The following is a 27,812-nucleotide window of genomic DNA, read 5'->3' on the forward strand; positions in this document are numbered from 1 at the left end:
AGTTTATAGATAAATAAATATAAAAATTTAAGTGATAGCCGAGGAAGTCTTCAAAATTCATCCAATTTTTTATTAGAATGTTTTTCATATGTGTTGAAAAAATGTCTTCAAGATTCTTCCAATTTTTGGTTTTGGAATGTTTGTTGTATGTGCTTAGAAAATATGTTAAAAATACTATTAATGAGAATTAAACCTGGACCCTAAAATAATATTTCTTATAAATGTTAAAAACTAAAACAAAATGATTTTTGTTACTCTTATTCTCTGTAATATATATATATATAATCTTTGTATCGCTTGATTGGTTGAATCGATTATATCACATATCAGTTGGGTGTGACTGGTATGATACTGATAACGAGATTTAAAACATTGACAAAAAGAGGACAAGAGTCATCATGTGTATTTTTATTTTTAATCTCTCTGAGACTGTTAAAAATCTCAACCCCACTCACATCAAAAATACATGGAGCCAGCAAGACTTTATTCTTCTTGGACCATTTCACTTAATGATACTTGAGACCAAGAAAGGCCTCTTACTGTATAGAGACATGGGTTTTCATATATACCACATGATTTGAGATTACCAAACTGATGTGGTATATTTAATATTAGACATAAAAATTTTGGAATATCAAAATAATGAATATTTTTATTATATTTTTTTAATCGATAATGACACCATATAATATTACCCTCTGAATATTTGATGTGCCTAAACTCGATCTGTCACCCGTGCGCATAGAAATTTCATACTTGACGAAAAGATAAATTTGACAAAAACTCGGTACATGGACACAAATATATTGCTACCAATAGAAATCGAACGCATAAGCTACTGACGGTATATTTTTTTATTATATCTCCTAATCAAAAGATTATGAACCGAACATTGATTATCCAATTGAAAGACTCGTCCCAATTGATTATCCAATTGAAAGACTCGTCCCAATTAAAATTAAAGCATTATTAATTAGTTTGAAAAAGTTTGGGGATACGTGTTGATTTGTATGCCCAATTACATGGTCCTTAATTAGTCCTTACTAATTAAAGATTTTGAATACAAATAATTGACTGTTAGGGGCTGCTTGACTTAAATTAAATAAGTGAATCCATAAGATAACCTATATATATATTATATACCACAAAGCATAGTTTTTGTTGAAAATCTATGCCTAAACATATTAAAAATATTGTTTGCTCTGGACTACGTGTCTGCACGATTTGTTCTTCATGGGCCATTGTCATCGGTTTTTCGATGCAGAAAATACGTTATTTGTGTGAGATGTGTTAGGGCACCTCCAACAGATACTCTAAAACCATATGAAACTGCATATATAGAGTTTGCAGTACAGTTTTTGATACAAAATGACCATCCAGCAGATACTGGAGTCAATACTGCAAATCTGCAGATGCTACAGTAAAACGGTAGAACAAACGTTTCACTGTTCAATACTGGAACAATTTTATATTAATTTTCTCTCTCTTCCACTTAGATTCTGTGTATATAATTTATGCATGATTTACCTGATAAAGATGAAGATGCGTTGGAGAAATAAAAATTTTTGGATAAAAATGGGAGAGGATAGAAAGCAGAAACTGTGGAATTAATGGCTTCTCTTTTTATTTGGCCTTTTTTTTTTATTTAATTTTAATGAAAAGGTTTCTGGTCAAGTTTAAGTTGGTGGTACTAAATATTAATTTTAATTAATTTATCATCTAAATATTGTAGGAATTTACTATGATATTATAAAATAAATTGATTTTAAATAATAAAAATTTTGATTGTATAAATGAATATTTAAATGATTTAGAGTATGGTTTAGAGTATCTGCTGCGTAGTAGTACAGTTTGGAGAAACTGTAAATTTGTGAAAAGTGTACTTTTACTGTAAATTTAGAGAATCTGTTAAGAGTATCTGCTACGGATGGTCTTAGGACTTTACTTATATACCACTCGCTTAAGTCATGCCAATCTGATGTGGAATACAATTTTGACACTTTCAACAATTGTGGGCTAGGTTATCCCATACGTAACGTGTGGACAGGTAGATGTCACGTCTAAATGGACTAAGACTTTACTCCAATATCATGTTGAAAATTAAAGCACAGATACATCAAAGATATTATCCGTTCTGAATCATGGCCAGGGGCGGAGCTATAGAGGGACCGGGGAGGCCAGGCCCCCATGGATTTTGAAAGTTTTTTAATATATATATAGACTACTCTACCATTGTTATGTCATATGGTTGGTGGCATAATGCTGGTAGCTGTTTCAGCTACTACACACTCTGCGCGTCAATTCGATCGATTCTCAGAATGTCCTTGCGTTTTTTGTTTTGTTTTTTCTTTTTTTTTTTAAATATTATTGTGTCTTCTTCTTAAATTCTCTCCTATCAATTAAGAATATCTTAATGAGCCATTCGAATTAGATTTTTCGGTTTTCATTTTAAAAACGAACATTTTTATTTCATTTCTTATATTTTATACTTAAAAGACCATTTAATATATTTATTAAAAATACTATTTAATATATATTTTATTAATACAAAGTATACCATATATTAAGTCCACACCCAATTTGAGTGTTTGTTGCAAATTTTCAATATTTTTTAACAGATATGGACAAATATTTTATTAAAAGGCCGAATTCTAAAATGGATCACAAAATATCATGTGTATAGTGTTAATCGTGTGGTGGTTATGTTTTTCTTGTAAGTACACGGTATTTATGCATTCAGTGATACTTTTGTTTTTCACATTGATTATACTATAATCAATGAGAAATTGGATAATTTTTCATTAAATAACCCTGAAAAAATTTTCAGGGGCACTGCCCTCGAACCTCCGTCAACTATTAGGCCACCCTCTTATGAAATCCTCGCTTCTCCCTTGGTCATGGGTCCCCATGAATTTGTTATTTATGAGCATTCGCCATTGATTCTTAGGTCAAAAAAGGGGTCATTTGTGTGAGATGTACTAGGTCTTTACTTAATCATATACCATTATGTTGGATTATACTTGGATATATTCTTAGAAAGTTCTAACAACATACGTATGGTGATATTTAAGTAACAATATTTCGCACCTTGTAATTCAAATGGTTGATTGACCTAGCTACTTGTTTAGTTGTTTGCTCTTTTCAATAATGAAATCGATCGAAAAAAGAAAAATGAACTAAACATAGACCTTCTAGATGATGCCATGTTGACTTGCTTCTAGAAGATAGGGTTTTTACATATGTTAGAGATGCGTATCCAGTCATTTCACATTAGTTCATCCTCTTTACTCTATCAGAGTGACAGAGGAACTCTTGGGTCTTCCAGAAGGTTGTCATACTGTGACGAAAAAAGGGTGCACTTCTATATATAAAATCTGATCCATAAGGACTATGTAGAAGGAAAACAGAGTTGTTTCTAGAAGAAGATCGATTTTGATTGAAGACTTTGCGCCACTCCAGTCCACACAATGACACACCACGACGAAACTTGTCTGGATCTCCACGATAAACGATGAGTTTTGTAATGTTATCACATCACATGCCCCGGTCTGCACTGATGTTTATTCTTGTTGCCTACTGTATATATGTGATTAATTATCCTATATCGAGAGTTTATAGCAACTTCGCTGTTGGATCTGACCAACAGTTGATATTGGATGTCGTAAAAAATTTAAGAAATTGGCTGATTTTTTGGGCACGCCGCAACTGAGTTTTTTGGGCTCTCTAGGTGACCGACTTACAGTTGGTGTCGGTTGTCGAAAATGGCAGCTCAATTGGCTGAATCTAAGCGATTTTCGTTTGGGTAGTCAACACTTCCAAGCAATGTTGCGGCTAACCCGTGGTCATTGGTGGTTGGGTTTTGCATTGATGAGGAGGTTAGGAGAAAGTTTTTTGGGTTATCAGCATGTTGAGACGGTGGTCCGACGGTGATTTTTTTTGATGTCGTGAATATCGATGATGGTGTTTTTGAATTTTTTAATCATTTTTAATATCAATTGTTGGTCAGATCCAATGACAGAAAACTTAATCTTGTAAATTTTATATTTAGAAACGTATGTATAAGATAACCACTCTATACGTTGTAGCAAATTTGGAGTACGTGAGTGGCGCTAGTGGCCTCATGCACTAATTTTTTGGTCAATACCTTTGAACATGGTAATTATTAATGCGAATATTGAAGCAAAATCTTGGACACCCCTTTGGTTCTCAAAATCAATTCGATTATTCGCGAGAATGTTCCGAGCCACTTGCATACAATATCACGTATGAGGATTTGTGTTTTACCGATATGGTTGTATTAGGGAATGTATTTTGTTAATGTGACTGGGTCAACAAAATGTATTGATACAATGGTGTAAATTTACTGGCTTGATTTTTGTGTAATAGAGGTGGAGTCCGATATTGATTTTTGTGTAAAAATGTGTGTGTATACGTTGAAGTGGGTCCCATATTGACAAAGTGAGCCAACATGAGGGTCAACTAGTCTCCATGCTACTATATTTGAGCCAACATAATAAGGTCAATAATTGACCTTGTTGTGCCCATTTTTCACCTAAGGCCCATCAAAACTACACCCATGGACAAACAAAATACCATTGTTGCAATTGCTGCCAACAAAGAAGGCATACATATAGCCATACATAGACAATAGTCAATAGGGGATGCTCACAGAAACAGGTTTAATTGTTTGATTGGCAATCTAGCACCCACACTGGGGTGTATTTGCTTACCCATGGATGACAAAAAAGTTACTTTTGCTGGGTCAACAAACATTATTCACGATACAACAGTTGGATTTTATCGGCCCATTTTTGTTGGGGCCAAGAGGGGTATGTTATTTGCCTTGCCCTTTTATGTTGGCTCATTTTATCCAAAATGGGACCCACTTCAACACACGTACACATTTTTACCTTTAATTCAATACTGGTAACCACATCTATTATACAAAAATCAAGCCAATAAATTTAAATCATTGTACTAATACAAAAGTCATCTTATTTCCATTCTCAGTCACATCAGCAAAACATATATCTCAATACAGTCACATCAACAAAACACAAATTCTCATACATTATTCATGTCCCAACAAAAATCACCATTGTGGTTGCTTTAAGTGGTATTTGTCTTAAAATTTCCACTCGTCGATCCCTTTTTGTTGAATAAAATTCTCCCACCGGCCTAGATGCCCTTTGAAGAAGAAGTCATAAGTTATTAATGTAGGTGGCTCTTTTCCCTGTCTCTACTAGACCAACCATGGACCATATTAATTGGATGTGAATTAAGAGCATCATCTTACATCTATGTTGATTTGAAGCTTCATAACAATTTTTTTTCCAAAAAATAATAATATTGGGTAAATACAACATTTGGTCCCTGAAAGAACGTCATTGTTCCAATTTAATCCCTGAAAGTCAAATTGTACCAATTTAATCCTCCAATGTTTAATTTGTTCCAAATAGGTCACCCGATCAAATTTAAGCAATTTTGGGCAGTCAAAATGCGGACTTGACATGTTGACCGTTAAACAAAGGTTTTCCATGTGGATAATAATATGCCAACGTGGATTTCTTTTTTTTCCCCTAAATTTGCAATGGTGATCCACCAACTGCATGACACATGTAGTTCTCGTTAAATCAAAAAAACAAACGAAGTAATGTTCCAAAATAGTCACCTGAAGATTGTTTTTGTTCTACCATTATCATAATCAAGTCCAAAATAACCAAAAAACAGAGACATTATCTACATAGCACAAAAGATGAACAATTACATATCATATGCATCCAAAGAACAAAAAACAGAGGGATACTTGGAAACCTTATCAACAAATCAAATCTATACTTCCTTCCTTTGATTGGTAACAGATTCTTGAGAAGCTTACAACATTGTATTGTACATGGAAGTAGAAGTGGATCATTGAATAGTTGAAGCAAGGCTAGGCCTACCGGCTCTTTCTTTTGTCACTCTATCAGGGCTAGCACTTGTTACATCACTCCCAGCAATTGATCCTCTCCCTGCAGCACCCCCTCTGCCAGCTAAACCTCTCCTTGTAGCTCCTCTTCTGCCGGCTAAACCTCTCCATACAACTCCACCCCTACCAATTGATGCTCTTCCTATAGCTCCTCCACTATCACCTCCAATTGGCACTTTGGATTACCGCTAGTGCGTCTTCTAATTTCACCATCACTATCATCCTTATATAACAAGATGTCTTCATCGTCAGATTCATAAACTAATTTCAACTCTTCATCATCAGTATCATCTTCTCCACCTACATTCTCCCCAATAGGAACCTCCACAAAGTCATAATCCACATCAGTATCATCTTCTCCACCTACATCACTCAACGCTTGATCAACACCCTCCACAGTCCTATCATTTGTCTCCAAACTAGCCATAAATGAGTCCAACATCTCATCATCATCATCCAAAGTCACTACACCACTGAAACCAATAATTTTTCCCACACTTTTTAGTTTGTTATCTGCTCTGCTCACCGGTCTCCTTGGAACAAATTTCCCTTTGTCCATAGTACCTAATTGACATATTGAATCAAAAACTTCAACAAAATAATAAGCACATTCACCAAAATCGAGAAGAAATGGCACATTAAAAAAAAATCGATAACAGAAAGCGTTAGGGTGGGTTAGAAACCATTAGGGTTTACACAAATCGCGTTAGGGTTACGCGAATTGCGGCCAAAAGATGAAAAAAAAATGACTTATTTAAGAACAGTAAGCATCAAACGAGAGCATGTTCAAAAGAATCAAACAATTACCCATATATTGAAGTTTACAATTTCAAGTGAAAAATGGCTCACAAATCGAGACATACCCAGGATGAAGCTTCGATGGCTAGAATCGCGAAGATGATGCAGAATCAAGAATCGACCTGTAGGAAGCTTCGATGGCTTGTATGGTGGCTCAAATCGCAGCACGATCTAGGGTTTTGATGTGAGAGGAATAGAAGTTTGCGATTTCACATGAAAGATAACTCACAAATTTTAGGTCTCACATTAACGTCGTTTGCCACATTTATAACTCCGTTTGACACATCATCATAACTTAACAATCAATTTGCCAAGTCATCATTTTGATTGCCCAAAATTGCCTAAATCTGATCGGGTGACCTATTTGGAACAAATTAAACATTGAAGGATTAAATTGGCACAATTTGACTTTCAAGGACTAAATTGGAACAATGGCCATCTTTCAGGGACCAAATGTTGTATTAACCCTAATAATATTTATGATGAGTTTCATATGAAAATATAAATTAGTTGCCTCTAACTCACTATTAGCAATTTAAAAAAGGGACTCGGGCACTACACACAAGATATCCGATCCATTTAAAACCCAAAAATATATTTTATAGGGTTTGAAAATGGTTTGGTTTTCATTTTCAAACTCATCACGATTTTGGGTCGGGTTTAAATTTGATATTGGATTTAAGGTTCCTGAATCGTTTAATAAAATAAAGTGAATTATAATAATTACATTAGGCTCCGTTTGGAGGAGAGAATAAAACTCCGTATAATATAAAATTATCCTTTAATGAAGTTATCGGGTGTTTGGACCATTTTTAAAATACCTGGGATAGTATAACTTTATACAAAAGTGCTTCTTATATGAGACCGACCGTATAATATTAAAATACCTCTGACTTGTTTTTATTTTATACGAAGCGCTAAGAATAATAAATAACATGTCAAATGACAAAAAAGACCTCCACTCTCACTTTAATTGGGGATAATCCAGACATATTACCACAAATCTTATACTATACAAACCTAATATCATATTCTTTCCAAACACTGGATAGGATTAAATTATACATCAACTTATACAAGGATTAAATTATACATTGGATAGCAATATTATAATATCCTATACGGAGTTCCAAACGGAGCCTTAGGATGTCAAATTATAATATAGTAAATCATGTTAACATATATAGATAAATTCAGTTCCATACTATCAATAACGCGTTTTCTTGGAGGAAAACATCCTGCCATAACTATGCAGTTAAGCGTGTTTCTACGAGAGCACTATTAGGATGGGTGACCTCCCGGGAAGGTCAAGCTGTGCAGACTCAATGTATCCACGGGAATCGAACAACCTAAAGCGGACAATATTGTTAATGTGCATTGGACTGAAAATTCTAATATGGTATTGAAGCTAGCTCCTCCTGTTTGGGTCACCTATTGGGCCTTTCGGATGTCCTTATGGATGGACCACCCACGGGGTGAGGGGTACTTGTAGAGCCTCTCGAATGTCCAATGGACAGACCACCCACATCCTAACTCGTACAATCCACTTTCGCAGTTAAACGTACTTCTGCGAGATCACTATTGAGATGAGTGAGCTTTTGGTAAGGCAAAGTCATGCGGACTCAATGTATTCACGGGAATTGAATAACCCAAAATGGATAGTATTGTTGATGTGTATGAGGATGGAAATTCTAATAGGGCCGACCAAGAATAATCGGATAAAACCCTTAGACCGACCGTATTCCCAAACCCTTAGACCAAAATGGATTCTCTAGACTTCTGGTTGTATATGGGCCGTGCCCCCCTTGATATACAGTATACTGTGTTTTTGTTTATGGAAAATGACATATTAATACCACTTTCAAAACTGTTGGACAGCTAGGTCCACTCCAAAAAACTTTATCCCTCATAAGTCCATTTTTATTTTTATAATATTTAAATCATTTAAATTTTATCTTATTCTTTTTTTGCCCTTTTTCAAAGAGGATTAGATCTAATATGATTTTCTCTCTTGTTATATGCTACATCTATCTTACCTCATTATATCTTCTCTCTCTACTGCATCTCTCTCTTATCACAATAATTTTCTCTCTCCTACTGCATCTCTCTCATCACAACAACTTTCTTTCTCCTACTGAATCTCTCTCTCTCTCTCTCTACTACATCTCTCTTTACTACGTCTCTCTCTCTCATCTCTTTTTATGGATGTCGTTTTGGTCCAAATATGACTGGGTATTATGCGTCTCTATGAGGGGAGTCTAATGGTGATGGTGATGGTATCTTATTCCTTTTTTGCCCTTTTTCAAAGAGGATTAGATCTAATACGATTTTCTCTCTTGTTATATGCTACATCTCTCTTACCTCTTTACATCTTCTCTCTCTACTGCATCTCTCTCTTATCACAATAATTTTCTCTCTCCTACTGCATCTCTCTCTCATCACAACAACTTTCTCTCTCCTGCTGAATCTCTGTCTCTCTCTCTACTACATCTCTCTTTACTACGTCTCTCTCTCTCTCTCTCATCTCTTTTTATGGATGTCGTTTTGGTCCAAATATGACTGGGTATTATGCGTCTCTATGAGGGGAGTCTAATGATGATGGTGGTATTGTAAATTGTCATCGAAATCGGACGGATCTCAAGTTTTTTTCCAAATTATAACACTTACCAACCAATGTTACTGTTTTGCAATAGTAACATTGACCGACCAATGTTACTATTTTAAAACGAGCATATCCGGTGGCCATTTTGGGCCGTATCTGACTGGGCATTGTGCGTCTCGGTGAGGGGATTCTAATGGTAGTGATGGTATGGCGAACCGCAGCTAAAATCGACCGGATCTGAAGTTTTTTCCAAATAGTAACACTGGCCGACCAATGTTACTGTTTTGAAATAGTAACATTGGTAACATTGGGCGATCAATGTTACTATTTGAAATAGTAACATTGACCAATGTTACTGTTTTAAAACGGCTATATCCGGTGGCCATTTTGGGCCGCACCTGGATGGGCATTGTGTGCTTCAATGAGGGGAGTCCAACTATGATGGTGGTATAACGAACCGCCACCAAAATCGATCAGATCTGAAGTTTTTTCTAAATAATAACACTGGCCGACCAATGTTACTGTTTTGAAACAGTAACATTAGCGAGATGGATTTGAGGAAGAGAGATGAGAGACCGTAGACTAGTGAGAGGAAGAGACCCTAGGCTAGTGAGAGAGGAAAATCAGTCTTGCTTCGTCGACAACCTTTCCCCCACAACCATCACGACCACCACCCTGACAACCACCCCACCATCATCATTACCTACAATGTCTATCCAAAACCAATCTCTTTCCTGCCTTTTTAATGAACAAAAGCAACAGCCACAAAAAAAGATTTTGTTGTTGTCGTCTCCTTTCCTCACCAACTCTGTTGTTGTCGTCTCCTCTCCCCACCAACAAACAAAAAACAAAAAAAGTATATGTAGGTCTCTTTTCGTGAATTGAGATAGAGATGGAGAACAATTGCAGCTTCATGTCTTACGAGAAGCTGGATCGGGTTGCGAGTTGGGTGGGCACGAACGTAGCTTCCGCCTTCATCGCATCTCTCCAGCGTTGCTCTTGCATCATCCTCTCCACTACCGACCTTGACGACGATGATGATACCAAGGATTACGTCCTCTGATGCTTTCCAAGCCAACTTCCGTCAAAGACAAATTGGTGGATAAAACAAGGGTAAGAAAGTAATTAGCATACTACTGGTACCTTAGAGGGATAAAGTTTTTTAAATTGGACTTAAGTGTCCAAAAGTTTCACAATTGGTACCGGCCTGGAATTTTCCCTTTTGTTTATGCTCAAAAATAGGATTAAAATTTTGAATTCAAAAGCTTAGACCAAACCGCGAAGAGCCTCAGAAACAAATTTCTCCGCAGAACACAATCGCTGCTCTCCAGAACGTCACGCTAAACCTAGCAAATCACCAAAATGTCCACAGCTAAGGTGAGCGCTAAGAAACGAGTTCGTGACTCTGTAGTCACCAAATCGAATTCGAAATTCCGAGTCGACGATGAGTTGGATCTCGATCTTTCAAGGTTTGTCTAGTGCCTTGATCGATATGTTTTCTATTCAAAATTTCTTCTATTAAGTCTTTTGTACTGTCATATTTTGTTAAATAATGATGAAAATTGCAGCGATATCAAAGGGATAATGTCGGCGCTGCACCAGATCAGAGAGAAGGCACAGAAGGACGGTCAAAAGAAGAATGAAGAGACAATTTCGAGGTTAGAAAAATCGTTTTTATTACACCTAATGTTTTTGTAAAAAGGTTTAGAGAGATTATGTAGGTTTCTGGTTCTTGTTGATCTATCGAGCTTTGATGTGTAAGATATTTGTGAATACATTCTTTGATTTCCTTCATAGATGATATCGACTATAGTAGGTTTCGCACGATCAAAGGTGTAGTAGAACGAATTTAGTGTTTGATTCTGAGATGAGCATAAAAGGTTTTTAGATGATTGAGACGATCCTAATTGTCCTGAGGCATTTCTGGCTTCTCATCAGTATAATGTTGGAATTTCTACTAGATGTGTGTCAATCCTTCACGGCTGTGGATTGGTATTCGTATTCAATGATGTTTACACTTACGTGATTATCTAATATACTATTGACTCATAAAACACAAATCATTATAAAATTGTATTCAGAGATTTTAAGGTACTCATCGGTTTGTTTGAAATGTGAATTGTACAAGTATGTTTTTCTCAAAAGAATTGGTAAATTGTGCTCTGTATGGTCTAGAAAGTGATTGCCCTGTGGTGGTCTACATGAAAAAAATTACCTTCCTCGTTAGTCTTACCACATTTTTCCATCCATCATCACTAGTCCAATTTCACAATTGGTAACTGTTGCAACTGTTGGTGTCTTGAGACAGTGTGGCATCTGAGATCAAGTCTATGGTTGATGAGTTGAAGTCGAAGCTTGAGAAGGACAGGTACATCTAAATCGATCATTCTAGCTTTGAAATTGAATCCTTGCTTCTGTTTCCGGTTAAAGTTTCCTAATCTTGCATTCCTGTGCTTTTTCCTATGTAGGCAAAGTTTTGCTAAGGCGCTCTCGAAGAGCTCAAAAGAGGTCTGTGGTGATGAAAGGGGATTTGATAGGGATTCCTGGAGATAAATATTGAACTGCACCATCTATTTTTTGTTTCAAAGAACTTAAAGAATGATTGTAATGTGAATGCCATAAATCATGTTTCTGTACTTGCAGTGTGAAAATTGCTTGAAAGATGAGACCTCCAAATTCAAAGAGATCTATGAGAAGTTCTGCAAGGACAAAGATGCCCATCTGCAGGTCCTAAAAGGTATTTAGTTGGCAGCAGAATTCAATGATCATCTGTGAGAATTACTTGGTGTGATCTTGTTTGTTTCCAGGACCATTCTGATAATAGCCCCACTCTGGCTCATCCTTATTGTCTGTATATTGAAATTCCATCATCTATAATCTCCTGGTGGCACTGTTGTAATTTTTTCTTCCTAAATTGTAGCTTGCGTAGGGTTGACACCGAAGCAATCTTGTAGCACAGGCATCAGTCAAGCATGATTGAATAGCTATGCTTTGCCATTTTTACATGTTGAATGGAATGTTCAGTGTCAAGAGATTTTGATAAATAAGTTTAGATTTAAATTACTGGTAGTAGTCACTGCTGAGTGTTGGTGATGTTTTGGCAGATACGATCACCAAATTTGAGGAGGACAAGGAAAACCTCTTCACCCGATATGAACAACTCAGTCAGTCCAAGACCACTCTTCTTTCCCAGCATTCAAAACATGATCTTAATTTTCTTATGGGTTAATTTCAGGAAAGAGGGAGAAGAGTATCATTTCTGAACAGGAGAAAGCTTCTGCTGACAAAATTGCGAAATTGGAGGAGTCCTTGAAGAAGAAAAAGCAGGTAATAAGATCCATGGAAAATTCTGAATTATTGGAATCTGTTGTTTTTATATCAGTAGTTGAATAACTAATTTCACGTTTGAGTGGCAGGACGACAAAACATTTAGCATTTTGAGGAAAACTCTTGGCTCTTTCCTGGAAAATGCATCAGATGAAGACTTCCCACCTGATGATTGAAGATTGCGCAGAAAGACCTTACTGGAACCTTCTGTCTGTACCAACTTGGTCCAAGCAATCTCATCCTTTTGAATTTTGAACAGGTCGAACATTGAATTCAAATCACACGTTAAAAAATAACTAATATTAGAATCAATATTATCTCAAAAGTTTATCATTCCATGTTCTTGAGCACCCATGAAGGGTAGTTGATCAAGATACTTGTAATGCTGCATTGCAGCAAATATTTTGCAATTTGGTGAATATTCAGGATTAGTAGAGTGTCCGACAGCAAAATATTTTTCCTTCAACCTGTAGAACTGTTAATGTTAAAAAAGAAACAAGAAGAACCCTCCAAGATCCTTTGTTCAAAAACACAAGAAACTCCAACAAGAACAGGCCAAAATCCTTCCATCAATACATCCATAGAAAATTCATTTCAAACCTGGCAAGTAGGAAGTTGGAAATGGATGACTTCTCACAGTGTAGCTTGCCAGACAGATATAACCTAAAAGCATTCAAAGTTGGTGTCAGCAAGATACAGCAACTACTCTACAAAACCCAGATAAAGAAAGAGAAGCAGACAGTCCTCTCCGTGAAATAGTTACAAACTAACACTGGCATTAATGGGCGACAACAGCACAAGCATCAGTAATAATAAGAAAGTGTGTGACGCCCCTGTAAATCATTTGGGCAAAAGTGTAGAGAAGGGACTAAACTTATTGCTCAGAATTTTAAGCTCCTAAAAAATGAATTGTGAAGTGAGCAAGTGCCAAAAACGAGAATGGCTTGGGTTTGTTCAATAGTTTTGTGTGAGGAAATAACCTCACATGAGCCAAGAAGAAAATGCCTTATATCCCAGAAGAATCAAGAACACAACAAATACAAATTCATGGGACCTATGACCATAAGACATACTCCAAAGAATCACAACGTTACGAAAGCAAAAAGTTTATATCTATCTGCACACCTTACCATATGATTCCGTAGCCAAAAAGATTTTTATAGATATGACAAAACTATAATGTGACAATGTGACATCAAGAATAACACAGAATGTCTGATGAAAGCGTAAACAAATTTTCTGATCTCAACATCACTGAAGTTAAGAACGAGAAAAAAAAAACCTTCATTAAGGGTCAAAACTATAGGATTAATATGGTACCTTACACGCCAACAAATACAAGCTGTCAGTGAACAGGGTTGGGAGTACGAGGAGGTTGCCCCTGCTGTACAGACCATGGAGGGCGCCTGTTGTGATCCTATAGATCAAACAATTAACAACTTTAGTAAAAAAAAACCTTCCCACACAAAAAAATATAAATTAAAGCTGAAAGCATTTAATTGTCCAACTACATTTCAATTGACATCTTATGTCTGTATGCCATTAAAGTCTCCACAAGCAAAAAAGTCAGAAAGTACCAAAAACACAATTGACAAAGCTTCTTAGCATTTTTGAATTGTCTGTTGTATGCCTATATTATTAACAGCTATTCAAGTTCCGAATTGAGGAAATACTTTTTCTTTCCCTCTATGATTGTCAATTTTAGAGTCTGTATTCCAAAACATATTTGAAAGACGGTACATAATTTCACAGAAAATTAGCTTGGAATCAGGATAATGCCTATCACATAATTCTCAGAAGAAATCGATTGAAAAACTTAGCCATGTTAATTTTGTAAAACTTATTGACAAAAACGCTTCAAAATAACAGCTGTTCTACAATACTCCCAAGAAGCTTGCGTTAAAATACACTCTTCAGGCACAGAAATGCTTATCATTCAAGAAAAAGTGAACGTACTCCAATTTCTGTTACAAGAAGGCATGATGAACACTGAACTGATGAAGCTCCATATGGATACATCAGCAAAACTGCACAACTACGGCAGTTAACTACACCAACTTCATGTGCTGAAATGAAAAATTAAGTTGAAAAGCTTAATTATCTTCATGTAATGTCAATACTCGATACAATCAAATGCTATGTGAAGGATATGCTATAATAGATAATATAAGTTCAAATGAAGAAAGAAAGCAGTATATGTTCGTATATGGAATGGACGATAGTTGATGGAACATAGAACTTTGTTGTGGATGCCATGTTCTGGGTATGGAAATCATTGACAGCATTCTTTTGCACTATGTCTACAACTCTTTCACCTCAGGTAATCTCTTCCAACAACAAGCTTTTATCATCCTGATGAGAGAAAGAGATGACACACAGGGGGGATGCATAACTAATATAATGAGTCGCCCTTTTGGGGCAGAGGATTTTGTGCGATGTCACTCCCTATAAACATTATGGGACTAGTATGAAAGGGCATTGATATTGAAAGATGCAGAAACAAGCAGCATCAAGTGGAAGTCTAACATGGCAATGCCCCTACCATGCAGAAAAAGTACAAAATGAAGTTATAAGAAATATATTACTGCATGAAAGCTAAGTAATTAATCCAATGTGAAGAGAAGAACCTTCCAATACATAGTTCACCATCTGGCAACATGAGCACTTAACATGCCTGGCTCCTTGTGGATAAGAAAGTAGGTGGGAGCAAGAACCACAAACCATTTGAGCCATTTCTGCCACTGAATAAGATACCACAATCAATGAGGACCTTAAAAAACTGATTGATATACTCTGGTTATGAATGCAAATGGAATCACCAAAACCATTCTTGAGCAAATCCAAATAGGATAATATTAAAAGAAGAAGCAAACGAGTGATAATAAAAGGTAATGAAAAATAACTTTTGTGCACAAGGCTTCCGCAATAGAGGCAAGATTGGGGAAGGGCAAGATTGAGACCTATGACTCTAGGTTACGGTAAAGCGACCTTACATGTCAAGACAAGGTCACCAACCAAAAAGGTTCATAGCAGCCATACCATAGCACCTAAAATCACCGAGAATTGCTTCCATGTGGCAGAACAAATCAACGTGTTTTTCCATTTACAGTACACCTACACCCTCTTATTAATAACCACTATAATTAAAAAGCAGCATAATGGAGGTTGAGCAACTCTCCATAGGAACTGAAAGTTACATTATTGAGAAAAAAAATTCAATAAGGAATACAAAACATTTCTTATACCACCCTGTTCAGACTTCAGATTTCAATTTATAATACAAAAGCTGCGCAATCAACATAAATACCTTTATGTCAAAATCGAACTCTCAAGTTCAACCAACCCTAACTTCAATAATTTCGGATACCTATTAGTTTCGTCCATTGTTTCACAGAACACAATATCTACCTACCTTAGAATCACATTCAAAGCACCCAATCGTTCTAACTCTAGATGTTGCATGCTCAAATGGGCAGTTAAGGTTGTTGATGATAATCACGCAGACAAAACAACACAGCATAAGGGGGAAAAAAAAACCATTAACAAGTGACATAGTAATCAGACTGTACACGGACAATAGACATGTAGATAGAGACGACTGACCAGAAGGCGAAGGTGCTGGAGGAGGCGATCGCGATCGAGCTCGAGGAGGGATGGGCTGCTGCCAGCCAGGGGGAGGCCCGTCGTCTTCCTCCCCCTCGATCATCTCTTTGTCCTCTTAATGCTGTTAGACAACTTGATTATCAACGACGCCTTAAAAATTTTATAAAAAAAAAATCTATGACTGCAATTTGGCATCCAAAACCCAAATCAAACGAATGAGCTACAGAAGGAATGAGAGAACACAGGCTTTTTACTTTTCAGTCGACGAATTGGAATAAGTGCTGGGGTTTGGGCCTACGTAAAGGCTCATTAGGCCTTCTTGCGGCCCAAGCATTTTGCAGATTTTCAAACAGAACCACACCCTTGTCGGCCCAGCCGGCTCATTTAGTTATATGGATACGAGGAAGGAAAGATGTAGGAAACTTACACGGAAATTTCCAAATGATAGTGGAAGACTAAACTTTGTTACAAACTTGAAAATTTTCGCTCAATTTTTGGATGCCTTCGACAAAAAAGAAGGACTGCTTACATGGAGGACTCACTTACAACATTGACAGCTCATAATAATATAATCTTTTATCTTTTGAAAAGTTATTTGAGAACATGCGCATTTCACATAGGATTGCATCGCCATTTTTCTAAAAGTAGATTTCAAAATACAAACGACAAATAGTAGACAGAAATTTAATAAAAACAAACAATAAGTAAGAGTCGCCATTTGCTTATGTATAAGGATCTTGGGAATCTTGAAATGGATAAGGGAGACAAAAATTGGAGCATGATTAGCATCCTCATTCAATACTTCCAACAAAGATCGCTTGAGATCATCTTTAGAGGTGGACGCAAGGAGGTTATTAATACTACTTACAGTCTTATTATCTTACATTGACATAATTTTGGATGAATTTTCACTTATCCACTTGAAAAGTTGTTTTTTTTTTAGGGAAAAGTCTCTATTTTATTATCAAATCGACAACGTAAGATCCGCCATTACAGCTTCCTTAAGCCAAATAGGCTCCAAAGGCGATTTCCACCTACATACATTTGAATTGGAAACAGAAAACGTAGCAATCTCATGGGTCACCTTATTAGTAGACCTTGGATGAAACGAGATCTCAAGATTCCTCATCGATTTCGCGAGTTTCCTTATATCCCGAATCACATTGCCATCTTCATTCAGCACACTCTCCTTCAAATAAACCTTCGCCATAGCTTGCTTTGAGTCACTATGTATAGAGGCAGAAACTCCGCGATACACTGCAGCCATCTTAATGCCCTCCCTAATTGCATGCAGTTCAGCACTCTCCACGGATGGTAGGATTCCTATAGGAAATGCCGCTGCTGCTACCAACATAATAGAATCATCCCAAGCCACACAGTCGACGGCAAACTTGGCAGAACCTTTATCAAAACCCGCATCCACATTAACCAGTAAGTCCTCGTGCTGTGGAGGAGACCAAAGGACTCCAATTCGAAAAATGTGTACTTTCCTAGATTACTGCAATTTCCTGGCATTTTGATCAACTATATCTCTACTCAGATTCTCACAGTATAAAGTTGTCATCATAAGACTACAATTTCTTATATCTCACATTGGTTAAATGAGAGAGCCAACCATGGGTTTACGAGTTTGATCTCAACGTAAACAACTTTTTTAAGGATAAAATTATACGGGCCTTTCCCAAAACAGAAAGTATATTTACAAGTGACTGGGCAAAACCTCCCTCTTATAACATGGTATTTGTTATAAACAAAATAGATGTTTCAATACGGCTATGAGTGAAAATTTGATTGCAACGAAAAAGAAAGGGAATTGGCAAACTCTAACGATGGGAGTCCCACATCAGTTGAGACTCCACCAACCAAGTGGTGGTTTATATTTTATATAAGCAAACCCACCCTTAACATGCAATAAGATATTTTCCTATTCTAGTGAGTTGGGCATTGACTCAGTGAGTTAGGCCTTGACTCAATGAGTTAGGCTTCGATTTGTAGTAGCTGGGTTACCTCAATCAATACGGTCTTTTAAGGACAAAATCTCTTTGAGTTGTTCGGTTAGGAGTTAAGATTGAAATAAGGAACCTTTTTTTTTTTTCAAAAGACTTCTGTTTTGCTTGTTTCAACTTTGATCCGAGTCCAAACACGGAAAAGAGTGCATATCACTACTATAAGAAGAGCCGGACACGGTAGTTCACGCACAGATGCTGCATGTGAACAGAAATAATAACTTTCACAGTAAGGAGAGCTTCTTTGGGTTGAGAGGAGACAAGGGCAACTCTGCGCAGTGGTTGTGGGTGAGATAGATGTGAACACAGATGTGGCGCAGATAGAAGATGTAGTTGACGTCGGTGAGCTAGGAACATGACAGTGAAATTCTGTGTGGTGCTTCTTGATCTTCTTAGCTACGAAATATCTAAAATGATAATCAGTAGTAAGTCGCAAAGATTTCCTCGTCGTGTACTTTTCGAGTTTCAGCAGCAGGAGCAACAGAACTGTATACGATGATTAAGTTCCGAATATCATCGAAGAGAGCGAAAACCATCAAGTATACAGCAAACCCAATCTAGATCTTGTTTTTTTATTTCTGCAAATCAGAATATGATACAATGCTTCCCCACTGACCCAGGTTCTCTCAACACATCACACACAGCACCAGAATACAGTATATTTACAGCATCACAGCTCTTACCGAGTAATTTTTGATTTTTTTTTTATTGAGAAAGAAACAATCCAGAATCTAAATTTGCATCAATACGATAATATTATACAGATTATAGACATGGTAGGAATGACTTCAAGAATACCTCTGCAGCAGCCAGCATATTCATTTTTCTGGCTCACATGAATTCACCGCAGTCAATTCCCTTATTATCAGAAAATGCCTCCACAAGCTTTGGGAAGAGCTTACCGAGCATAAGTTTGAACCCTGTGGAGTTTCCTGATGGGTTTGCGTTTGCATGCTCTTTTTGTGGACTCCCCAATGGACATGCTACTGGAGCTCCTTCCATATATGCCTTACAAGCCAACAGAATGTCTTGGGACCGTTGCCTAAAGTGCTCCTCTACAAGTGCCTCAAAATGCTGCACCAGTAAAAACAAACATTATTACCCAGCATGGATGCATCAAAATGATAAGACGCGGACTCTGAGTAGCGATACTTTCTGTCAAAGAAATCTCCATCCTCAAGTCCATGGAGTCACATGGAAGACCCTGCAATCCCTATGGACCAATCGAGACCTAGGTCGAGACTAAGTGTTGGAAGATAACGCAAGGTGAGATTCGAATGTATTGGACTGAGCAAGGGACCATTACGCAAATTGCGATAATAGAAACGCCCATGAGACTTGAACTCACAACCTCCCGCTTGCGCTAAGAGTTACTACGGTCAAGTTCACCATCTCAACCAACGACCCATTGTTTAGTAAGTTTCAACTGCTAACACATAATCTATATGCCATGTAATTTAAAAGTTTAATCTTGCTAGAGGTGTCTAAAGTTTAGTGTATTGCTGAATACATCACAACTGGTGAGTACCAAAAACAAAACTGAAACTATAATTGTAAATTCATCTTAAACATTATGCAAATTTACCTTAGGTGGCCTGTGAAGTATGTATATCATGGACTTGCAAGTCATGAGAAAGGCATTCTCATTGTAGCTTACTGAATTTTTCTCTCCCTCTGCCCTTCCCATATGCTTATCATACCCAGCCTCATTAAAATAAGGCTTTTCATTAAGGACAAGGGCCTGGAGAGAGAGAAGTACTTGCAAAATACTGGAGCTTTCTGGATTCCATACTTCAGTTCCTGTGCCTGTCCATGTATTGAGGAGACTCAAACAGACCTTTCCGGACTCGTACAAATTAGGGTTAACACGAAGACCACCGGAATGATAATGCACCAACTGCATAAGATTCCATATTTATAAGAAATTCATGAGTTTTTCTTTCTCCCTTCACATTTTAAATGCAGTGACATAACAAGCAGATAGTAGAAAGTAAGAATAATAGTGCACTTAAACTTTTTTTGAATGCCGTTTAGACTTTATTACCCTGTCACGATTGGAATACTTCTCGAAAGAAGACACTAAAATCTATCACACCCTTCTTAGTGGAGCAGATGTCATGGGGCTATCTCGTTTTTAAGCCACCAAATCTCAAGTTTCCCCACAAAAAGCCATCTATCAAAGTAAAAGTTTGTATTAAGGAGAAGCAATGGAAATCTAGAAGGATGACATACAGGTGGTTCTTGAGGATAGTCCGGGGGAAGATGGATGTCAAAGAAGAACAGCCCGTCATGATATGGAGTTCCAGGTGCACCTATAATGGATGCTCGAAGGAGATCCATCCGTTCCTCATACACGCGGACATAGATTGTTTCTGTTGAGGTTACAAAGGAAACTGTGAGTAACAAAATAATATATATATATATATATATATATATATATAGTTAGAAAATAGGGATTTCATACATTTATTTACTTAAAAAGAAAATTTTCTACTTGGAATCAGCTAGTTCCTGACTATCAAGTGACTTCAGATCATCTTATCAATCACTTTTCAAATTGAGTTCAACAACCGAAAATAAGAGAGAGAGAGAGGAGGGTGGGGGTGGAATTTACAAAATTTACTATCAGCACTTTAGAGGCTAAAATCTAACCCAAGATCATATTTTATATCCATTACCTAAGCAGAACCTTGAATAAGACGAAAAAGGGACCACAAACAGAATAAACTCATTTCATTTTCTCAAGATGTATTACAACAGGAGATAAATAAAGTACTGACCAGGAAGATCTTTCTGAAGAATATTCCATTCGTGTTGAACCTTCTTCAACCAAACTCTTTTCATCTGTTAGGAAGAAAAGTATGGCAATGCATTATCATGTCTGTTTGAACCCATGAATTCATATTAGTTAGTGTACAAAGATTGTTATATTTCAGACCTGAGGTAATACCAATCCCTCGCAGGGACCATCAAGATAGTGGTGATCTGAGCAGCCATCAACCATATCAAATCGCCTAAACTTTTCTGAATTTTTTCTGACAGATGAAGATTGAAGTTCTTTGTTCTCCTGAAGATCAATAGTTTCCTGACTTGAACTTGTTTTGCTAAGCTGCACTTCTTGTAATGTCAATGCTTGTTTATCTGCAGAGAGACCACACGTGTCTACAAGCTCTCTCTCTTGAGGAAGTTTAGATTGATCTCCATTTTTGGCAAAGTGGCCAAGTGAAAGCAGACCAGATAGGGTTGTGGAACCAAGGGATCCAAATATACTTGCTGTAACACTGGTGAAAAGTCCAATTGCGGAACGAGGAAGGAAGGAAGATCCAGATTCCCGAGGATACTGCTCTTCATAAATGCCATCGGATTTTAAGAGACCCTAAGAAATGCAACGCAATCTAGTTAATACTTAATTGTTTCTACCACCATCCAGAATGCTAACTGGTATCCAACTTCAGAGGCATATCTACTATAATCTCTATTTCCTTTTCACATTGGATAGCTCAAAAATAATTAAAGCTGTGGTTCTATCACAGGTTGGGTTGGAGTTGCCTAGAAAACATTCTAAGGCTTACATTCTAGTTTCTCATACATGGAAATTCGCATGGATCAAAAAGAGCATTGATAAAGACACAATTTCAGAATTTCTGTACCAAGTCTAGCTATATGAAATATTTCATTAGTGAAGTGTATGAGAATGTTATATTCAACTTTTCAGAAATCACAAGTAAATCCCAGTTGAAATGCATAGTATGAAGGCCCATTAACTCCCGACAAATTATATATCATTTCGGTCAGGAAAATTCATAAAATATTCCAAAAATTATTAGCTCTATTTGGATTAATGACTTGCTTGTCTATTTGACTATTTCTTTCACAATTATGTCCAAACAATTCCTACAGTCAGAATATTTATGCCAAAATGTTATTTCCAAATAAGAATAGCATCAACGTAAAGCATGTCATACTATTTGTTTTTGTCTAGTTACTTTTATCAAGAAAGAAAGTGAGAGACAGAGGAGAGTAGAGTAGAGGATTGTACCTTTCCAGTTTGATCAATCATCTCTTCAACGTTTGGTTCATGAAGCATGTGAGTTGCAGTAGCAGTTTCATTCAAATCAATCCGAAAAAGGTCATTAGGGGGAACCTGTAATAATGTCCAAAAAAACTTGAAAAAACAGCAGTGCATGAAAACAATGCAGAAAAACTCTTCCCACTCTAGTCCCTCCAAAATGTTAGTCAGGTCAATATTTAGAGACCCAATGAACAGTCGGGAGCTTTATCAAGGATAGAGCCACTGGAACATGGCAGCTAGATTATTATTTGAAAACTCCCGATGTCATATCAGATGGGTGTCAAGTCCACCTCCAACAGAAGTGAGAAAGGTTTAAAGCATCCTGAAGAAGGAGAACTGGAGAAGAACATTCCACAGACGCGCGCGCGTGCGCGCACATCCGAGAGCCACTCCACATAAGAAAGGGAATGGGCCCTTTACCCAACAAACCTAATCAATTTCCTTATCTGTAGATAATTCTATGTGTAAACAAATTCATAGAAATAGGGAGTAAAAAAAATCTCAAAATCTGTACTGTAGTTTGCATTTAGAAATTCCCCATAACTCCAAATCATCAAGTATGCTGGGTATTACCCTACGCAGTCAATTAGCCCAATTTCCATCCCTACTCTTATATTCTGCCTGACGGTCATCAGTAATCGACAAATGTCGAGCCATCAAGGAAATTCAGTCACAATCCAAAAGTTCCTAGATTACCTTGCAATACTTAACGCCTAACTCTGATCGAGTTAAACAACTTTTCCGTATTATGAAAGTGTTTGAAAAAGAACACAAACCATAAAAGGAACATATCTTGTGCTGTAATAACATTAGTCAAACCATGACCATTATAATTCTGCATACAAGTCCTATCTACTTAAGGTATTGCCGCTTGTGAGAGCCTTTTTACTAGAGAAAGTGATTCCACTCATCTAAAGAACACGAATTTGTATAAAGTTCACTTGTCAACAATCAGTACATGGTCACTGCAAAGTCTCAATTTCTGGATAAGCCTAGCATCATCACCAACTAGATATCCAAAGAACATGTTATTTCACAGAGGAAAAAGTATTTTAAACAAAAAAGGCCAAGTTCATACCATTGATTTGAGGCCAGTAGCCCATTGCACCTCAACGCCATCATCTTTGAAGCCTGTTACGTTCCCGATGAAGGATAAGTAACTTTTAGCATCATAACTGATCTGATCTAAACCGCCATCTTTGCCTTTAAGAGCCAAATCCTCACCAATTCCTGTTTCTCTGGTCACAATACCTCCATTAGCTTGGTCAATGTAGCTCGGAATCAATGCAGTGACAATGTCTCCAAAACAGTAAGAGTAGTCAGGGTGCTCAATAAGTTCATAAGAACTCACAGTTTCCTCCATCAGTTCTTGCCCCACACCATTCATTTTATTCGCATCAAAAGGCTTCCATCTTACATTAACAGTTTGTTCCTTTGCATCTGCACTCTTCACAATTCCCCATCTTTGGTTGCCAGAGACAGGTGGATCAATGCAAGTGCCCTTCTCCACCACAAACTGTCCAGGCCAAAATTCATGCCCATTAACAATATTTACAGGGAGTAAAGACTGTGATTCTAACTCCAAGGAATGGCTACCATCCTGCCACATAACATCAACCAGGGTTTTTGTCCTCACAATGACAAAGATTTCCTGAAGATCTTTTCTCATAAATCCTCTTTCTTTCTTCTTCTGTTCTTTAAAGAGTTCATGGCTAGAGATACCAGGAAACAGCTGGTCCATCACACCCTTATGGTCTGGAATTGTAAGCATGCACCACTCACCAAGTTGCCAATTTGCATGGGAGAAACATGACAACAAAGTTAGTTTTTCAGCATCCTGCAACAGTGGGGGAGCAGGTGACTTCATATCAGGATCTACTGGCAGAGAGGCAAACCAATTGACATAAGCCAACCCTGGTTTTACAGAGCAGATAGTTCCTTGATCCTGATTCTGTTTCCAAGTACCACATAACCATCTAGCTGATTTAGAGGCTGCTGAAAGTCTAACACATACTCTCTGTCCAGGGTAAAATGGATACATTGAATCTTCAATTAAGTTGGGACCTATAGGCACGACCTTTCCTTGGTCAAATGCAGATACCTCAGCTCTTGTCCCATCATCAAATAGTATGGTTACAGTGTCAATGACTTTGTCAACCCTTCCGAGCCATGGACCATAAACTACATAGTCTCCCACTGAAATGGAACGAATCTTTAGAAGGTTCTTGGAGTTCACACCTTTTATGATTTTTCCATGGACGCTTTCAACGTCCACAAGCATATTAACATTTACAACCTTGCCCATCTGTCCAGATGGGTCAGTCGCAGAACATACGATGTCTCCATATAGAAACCCTCTTTCGAATGAAAGGAAATCGTCGATTTTGCCAATGCTCTCCTCCAAACTTGACAAAATGCTCCGTGCCTGCCCACCGAATAGGAAGTCAAGTTCCTCTTGATCAGCACTGCAGCCACTCTCACTGAAACTCTCCCAATCAGAGGAGTCACTATGAAGCATATCCATCAACTGCACATATTTTCCAGAGAACCATATTGAACCAACAAAATTAGAAAAAAGTTCTCAACTTAGTAGCAAAAAAAGAGACAAATTTAGGAAAACTGATTCAAGCGAATCTTCCTTGTTAAACATATAGATTCAGGAAGAATACTGAGTTTGATAAGAAAAACAGCTGAATAAAAAACAGGTAATTTAAGACACAGAAACTGTAACTAAACCTTAATTGCAAGATTCTTATTCGCAGGAAAAAAATACAATACTAAGTCAAACTGCTTTTACTTTATTTGGGTGACATATTGTCTTCATAGCTATCATCATATACAACTAGTCTGATATATAGTTCAAAAGAGACAAAAATCATATGGAGGGCACAGGGAGATACCTTCAAATTTGCACTTTCTTGAACAAGTCGAAATGTCCAACTCTTGTGCTCACTCCTACTTGTTTAGATGCAGCGGGACAATCGGTAACTGTCGTTATACCAAGGATTCAAACCCTATTGATAATCAAAGAAAGATTATCTTTACAAGTATATGGTCTCCAGCTTGGTGCCAATGATCAATTTAGATATATTTCTTCAATATCTCCAACAAGGTATCTTGGATACAAATGCTGGAGATTATATGCCAAAGGAGATTTGCCCTAACAGGATGATAGGGACAGGAGTTAAGTAAGAACTCCAAAATGCCAAAGGAGATTTGCCCAAGGAATGGACTGAAGCTTCTGTCGGAAGAAACTTCCAGAGAAGATAATTATTCCCACCACAGCTGTTGTTATATCAATGCTCCAGAACTGCCAGATGAGATATTTCCTGCAGGTTGAGGACAAGCTATCCAGGAAATGGAATAGGAAGTGCGAAAGAAGATATGCCAGCTGCACGGTTGGGATACTCAATAACAATATAATAAATAATATGAAGTTACTCCCGTTATGCTGTCAGGAGAAGTGGAGAACTTCCCAACAAGAGTAGACTTCAGTAGTTTGCCAAAGGAGATTTGTCCCAGAAAGCGAAATGGTAAAATATAACGCGTGTATAACCAGCTCTTCCCAAAAAAAGTAGTCTTTTTATGGGAAAGAACTTGTAATGCCAAAGGAGATTTGTCCTGTTGAAACTAAGTTCCAGGTGTATCTCGTGCCAAAGGAGATTTGCCTCATGAAGATGTCTTCAATCAACAAGCAGAATTTTGTACAAATATACAGTTGGATCTCAATGGAAAAGGCTAATCAAGCACATGTATAACAGATTCTTCCATAAAAACTCTCCCTTATACCAACCAAAGCCTTAAATAGATCTTTCTCAAAAGCCACTATTATTTGCCATCACAAAAGAGTGCTTCTCTAACATTTCCATGGAACCTGCAATGGCAGTGGCAACATCTCTCAGTGACATTTAGATTAAAAATTACAAAGCTAATGAGGTTCGCAGTAATGATGATTCAGTTGCTGCTGTATCTCTCTTTGAATATCTCTCAGCTAAGGTAATATGACACAAAAGTACAAAAGGGGGAGCTCGAAATCATTGCCCAAGCTAAAACCAGAATTAATTCAAACCCTAACACAAAGCATTACCTTCAAATTTTACACAACTAAATTCAAGATTCCTTCCCATAAAATTCCTGAGTCATTTCGTTGGAACAACCTCAAGGCATAAAACTACACACCCAAATCCCAGTAAGTCATTCAAATTACATCAAATACTCAATACAATAACTGGAATTCAAAAGGATTTCAAAAGTTAAAGTAAAAATCAATATAAATAAGATTGAACAAACTAACACCACGCTTATTATGCTCAAAATCATTTAAACTAACAGCATAGTTTCAAATAACTATCAATGTAAAAATACATTCTACAACAAAACGAATACAAGAAAAGTTTGAAACTTTATAAAAGATCGAATTGGAGAGGACCCGTACCATTTGCCGCTTCTATACATAACTGGAGCCATAAAAACTTAAACCAAAAAACCCAGAAAGTGCAGAGAAACCCTCGGAGACTACATGAAGACCTCGGCCGAATTCATGAATCCTTCACGAATACTCGTGCCTCTGATTATTCCCCAACTTTCTCGCACTTTTCTCGATAAAATACTCGCAGATTATAGAAGGGAACAGATGGAGATTCAGGAAGTCTAAGTCCCTCCGCCAAACCCACCAATCATCCGAAAAACAGAGCACGAAAACGTAGCACCGTGACACTGTTATTTGTCTCTCTGGAATTTCAATGGTGGTTGCTTTCAAGTTGCAGTGTAAGACTATTGGAGACGTTTACAGCATAAAGAGGGCCTTCGCTATCCATTATTGGATTATAGAGGTTGCGAGTATTAAATTATGTATGTATGTGTATATACGGAGAAGAATACACCAACAGTATCAGTAACAATTGGATTTGATTCACAAGTATTATAAGAAAACATGGAATTTCAGTCACAACCAAACACAGTTTTTAGAAGATAAAACTCATGTTATTCGGGTAAATACTAAATCTTACATTTGATTGTTGAAAAATGACCCTTGTTACAACTTAGTCGATTTTTGGCTCATCTCATACCTTCAACGACCACCTTACATGGCATCAAAAGGAAAATGGTTAATATAATTTTTTGTCATTAAAAGATTCGTTAGACATAATTCAGTCACTGAATATTCAAAAGTTACACTTTGAGAAGTCAAAGTTGAAAATGTTCCAATACGCACATTTGAGCATATTTTCAATATTTCGGACAATGATTTATCCGAGTATGTATGCCCGAAATATCAAAAATCTCCTCAAATATACATAGTGAAACAATTTTTAAATTTTAAATTGTAACATTTGAATATTTAGGGATTGAATTTGAACTTAGCTAATTTTTAGTGGCCAAAATTACTTTATTGCATCAAAAAGTCACGGAAATTAAAATTAAAAAAAAAAACTG

The 27,812-nt window shown here is 37.0% G+C and overlaps 3 protein-coding genes across 6 annotated transcripts; 1 reads left to right on the forward strand and 2 right to left on the reverse strand.

The window, feature by feature from the left end:
* The first annotated feature begins 10,601 nt into the window (after window positions 1–10,601).
* Window positions 10,602–13,161, forward strand: LOC119988273. 2 transcript variants are annotated; one of them, XM_038833245.1, is made up of 8 exons: window positions 10,604–10,837; window positions 10,937–11,026; window positions 11,677–11,736; window positions 11,837–11,876; window positions 12,012–12,105; window positions 12,473–12,532; window positions 12,604–12,695; window positions 12,785–13,161. In XM_038833245.1, the coding sequence occupies exons 1-8, from the start codon at window positions 10,731–10,733 to the stop codon at window positions 12,869–12,871; spliced, it is 630 nt and encodes a 209-aa protein (XP_038689173.1). In that variant the 5' UTR covers window positions 10,604–10,730; the 3' UTR covers window positions 12,872–13,161. The 2 variants fall into 2 exon arrangements, with proteins under 2 accessions (XP_038689174.1, XP_038689173.1); XM_038833246.1 differs by lacking the exon at window positions 12,473–12,532 and having other exon boundaries at window positions 10,602–10,837.
* Window positions 13,124–16,549, reverse strand: LOC119988274 (protein LOL2). Of its 3 annotated transcripts, none has more exons than XM_038833249.1 (5): window positions 16,299–16,547; window positions 15,323–15,436; window positions 14,652–14,722; window positions 14,016–14,112; window positions 13,124–13,358 (listed from the first exon to the last, which is right to left on the reverse strand). In XM_038833249.1, the coding sequence occupies exons 1-4, from the start codon at window positions 16,399–16,401 to the stop codon at window positions 14,041–14,043; spliced, it is 360 nt and encodes a 119-aa protein (XP_038689177.1). In that variant the 5' UTR covers window positions 16,402–16,547; the 3' UTR covers window positions 13,124–13,358; window positions 14,016–14,040. The 3 variants fall into 3 exon arrangements, with proteins under 3 accessions (XP_038689177.1, XP_038689176.1, XP_038689175.1); XM_038833248.1 differs by having other exon boundaries at window positions 14,652–14,761; window positions 16,299–16,545; XM_038833247.1 differs by lacking the exon at window positions 14,652–14,722 and having other exon boundaries at window positions 16,299–16,549.
* A 2,295-nt stretch (window positions 16,550–18,844) lies between these two features.
* Window positions 18,845–27,211, reverse strand: LOC119988809 (probable ubiquitin-conjugating enzyme E2 24). The gene is made up of 9 exons (XM_038833994.1): window positions 26,812–27,211; window positions 25,277–26,250; window positions 23,455–24,903; window positions 22,344–22,448; window positions 21,243–21,680; window positions 21,085–21,148; window positions 20,537–20,676; window positions 19,890–20,201; window positions 18,845–19,378 (listed from the first exon to the last, which is right to left on the reverse strand). The coding sequence occupies exons 3-9, from the start codon at window positions 24,898–24,900 to the stop codon at window positions 19,136–19,138; spliced, it is 2,748 nt and encodes a 915-aa protein (XP_038689922.1). The 5' UTR covers window positions 24,901–24,903; window positions 25,277–26,250; window positions 26,812–27,211; the 3' UTR covers window positions 18,845–19,135.
* Between the last annotated feature and the right edge of the window lie 601 nt (window positions 27,212–27,812).

Source organism: Tripterygium wilfordii, chromosome 21 (genome assembly GCF_013401445.1).
Source record: "Tripterygium wilfordii isolate XIE 37 chromosome 21, ASM1340144v1, whole genome shotgun sequence".
Taxonomy (NCBI): Eukaryota; Viridiplantae; Streptophyta; class Magnoliopsida; order Celastrales; family Celastraceae; genus Tripterygium; species Tripterygium wilfordii.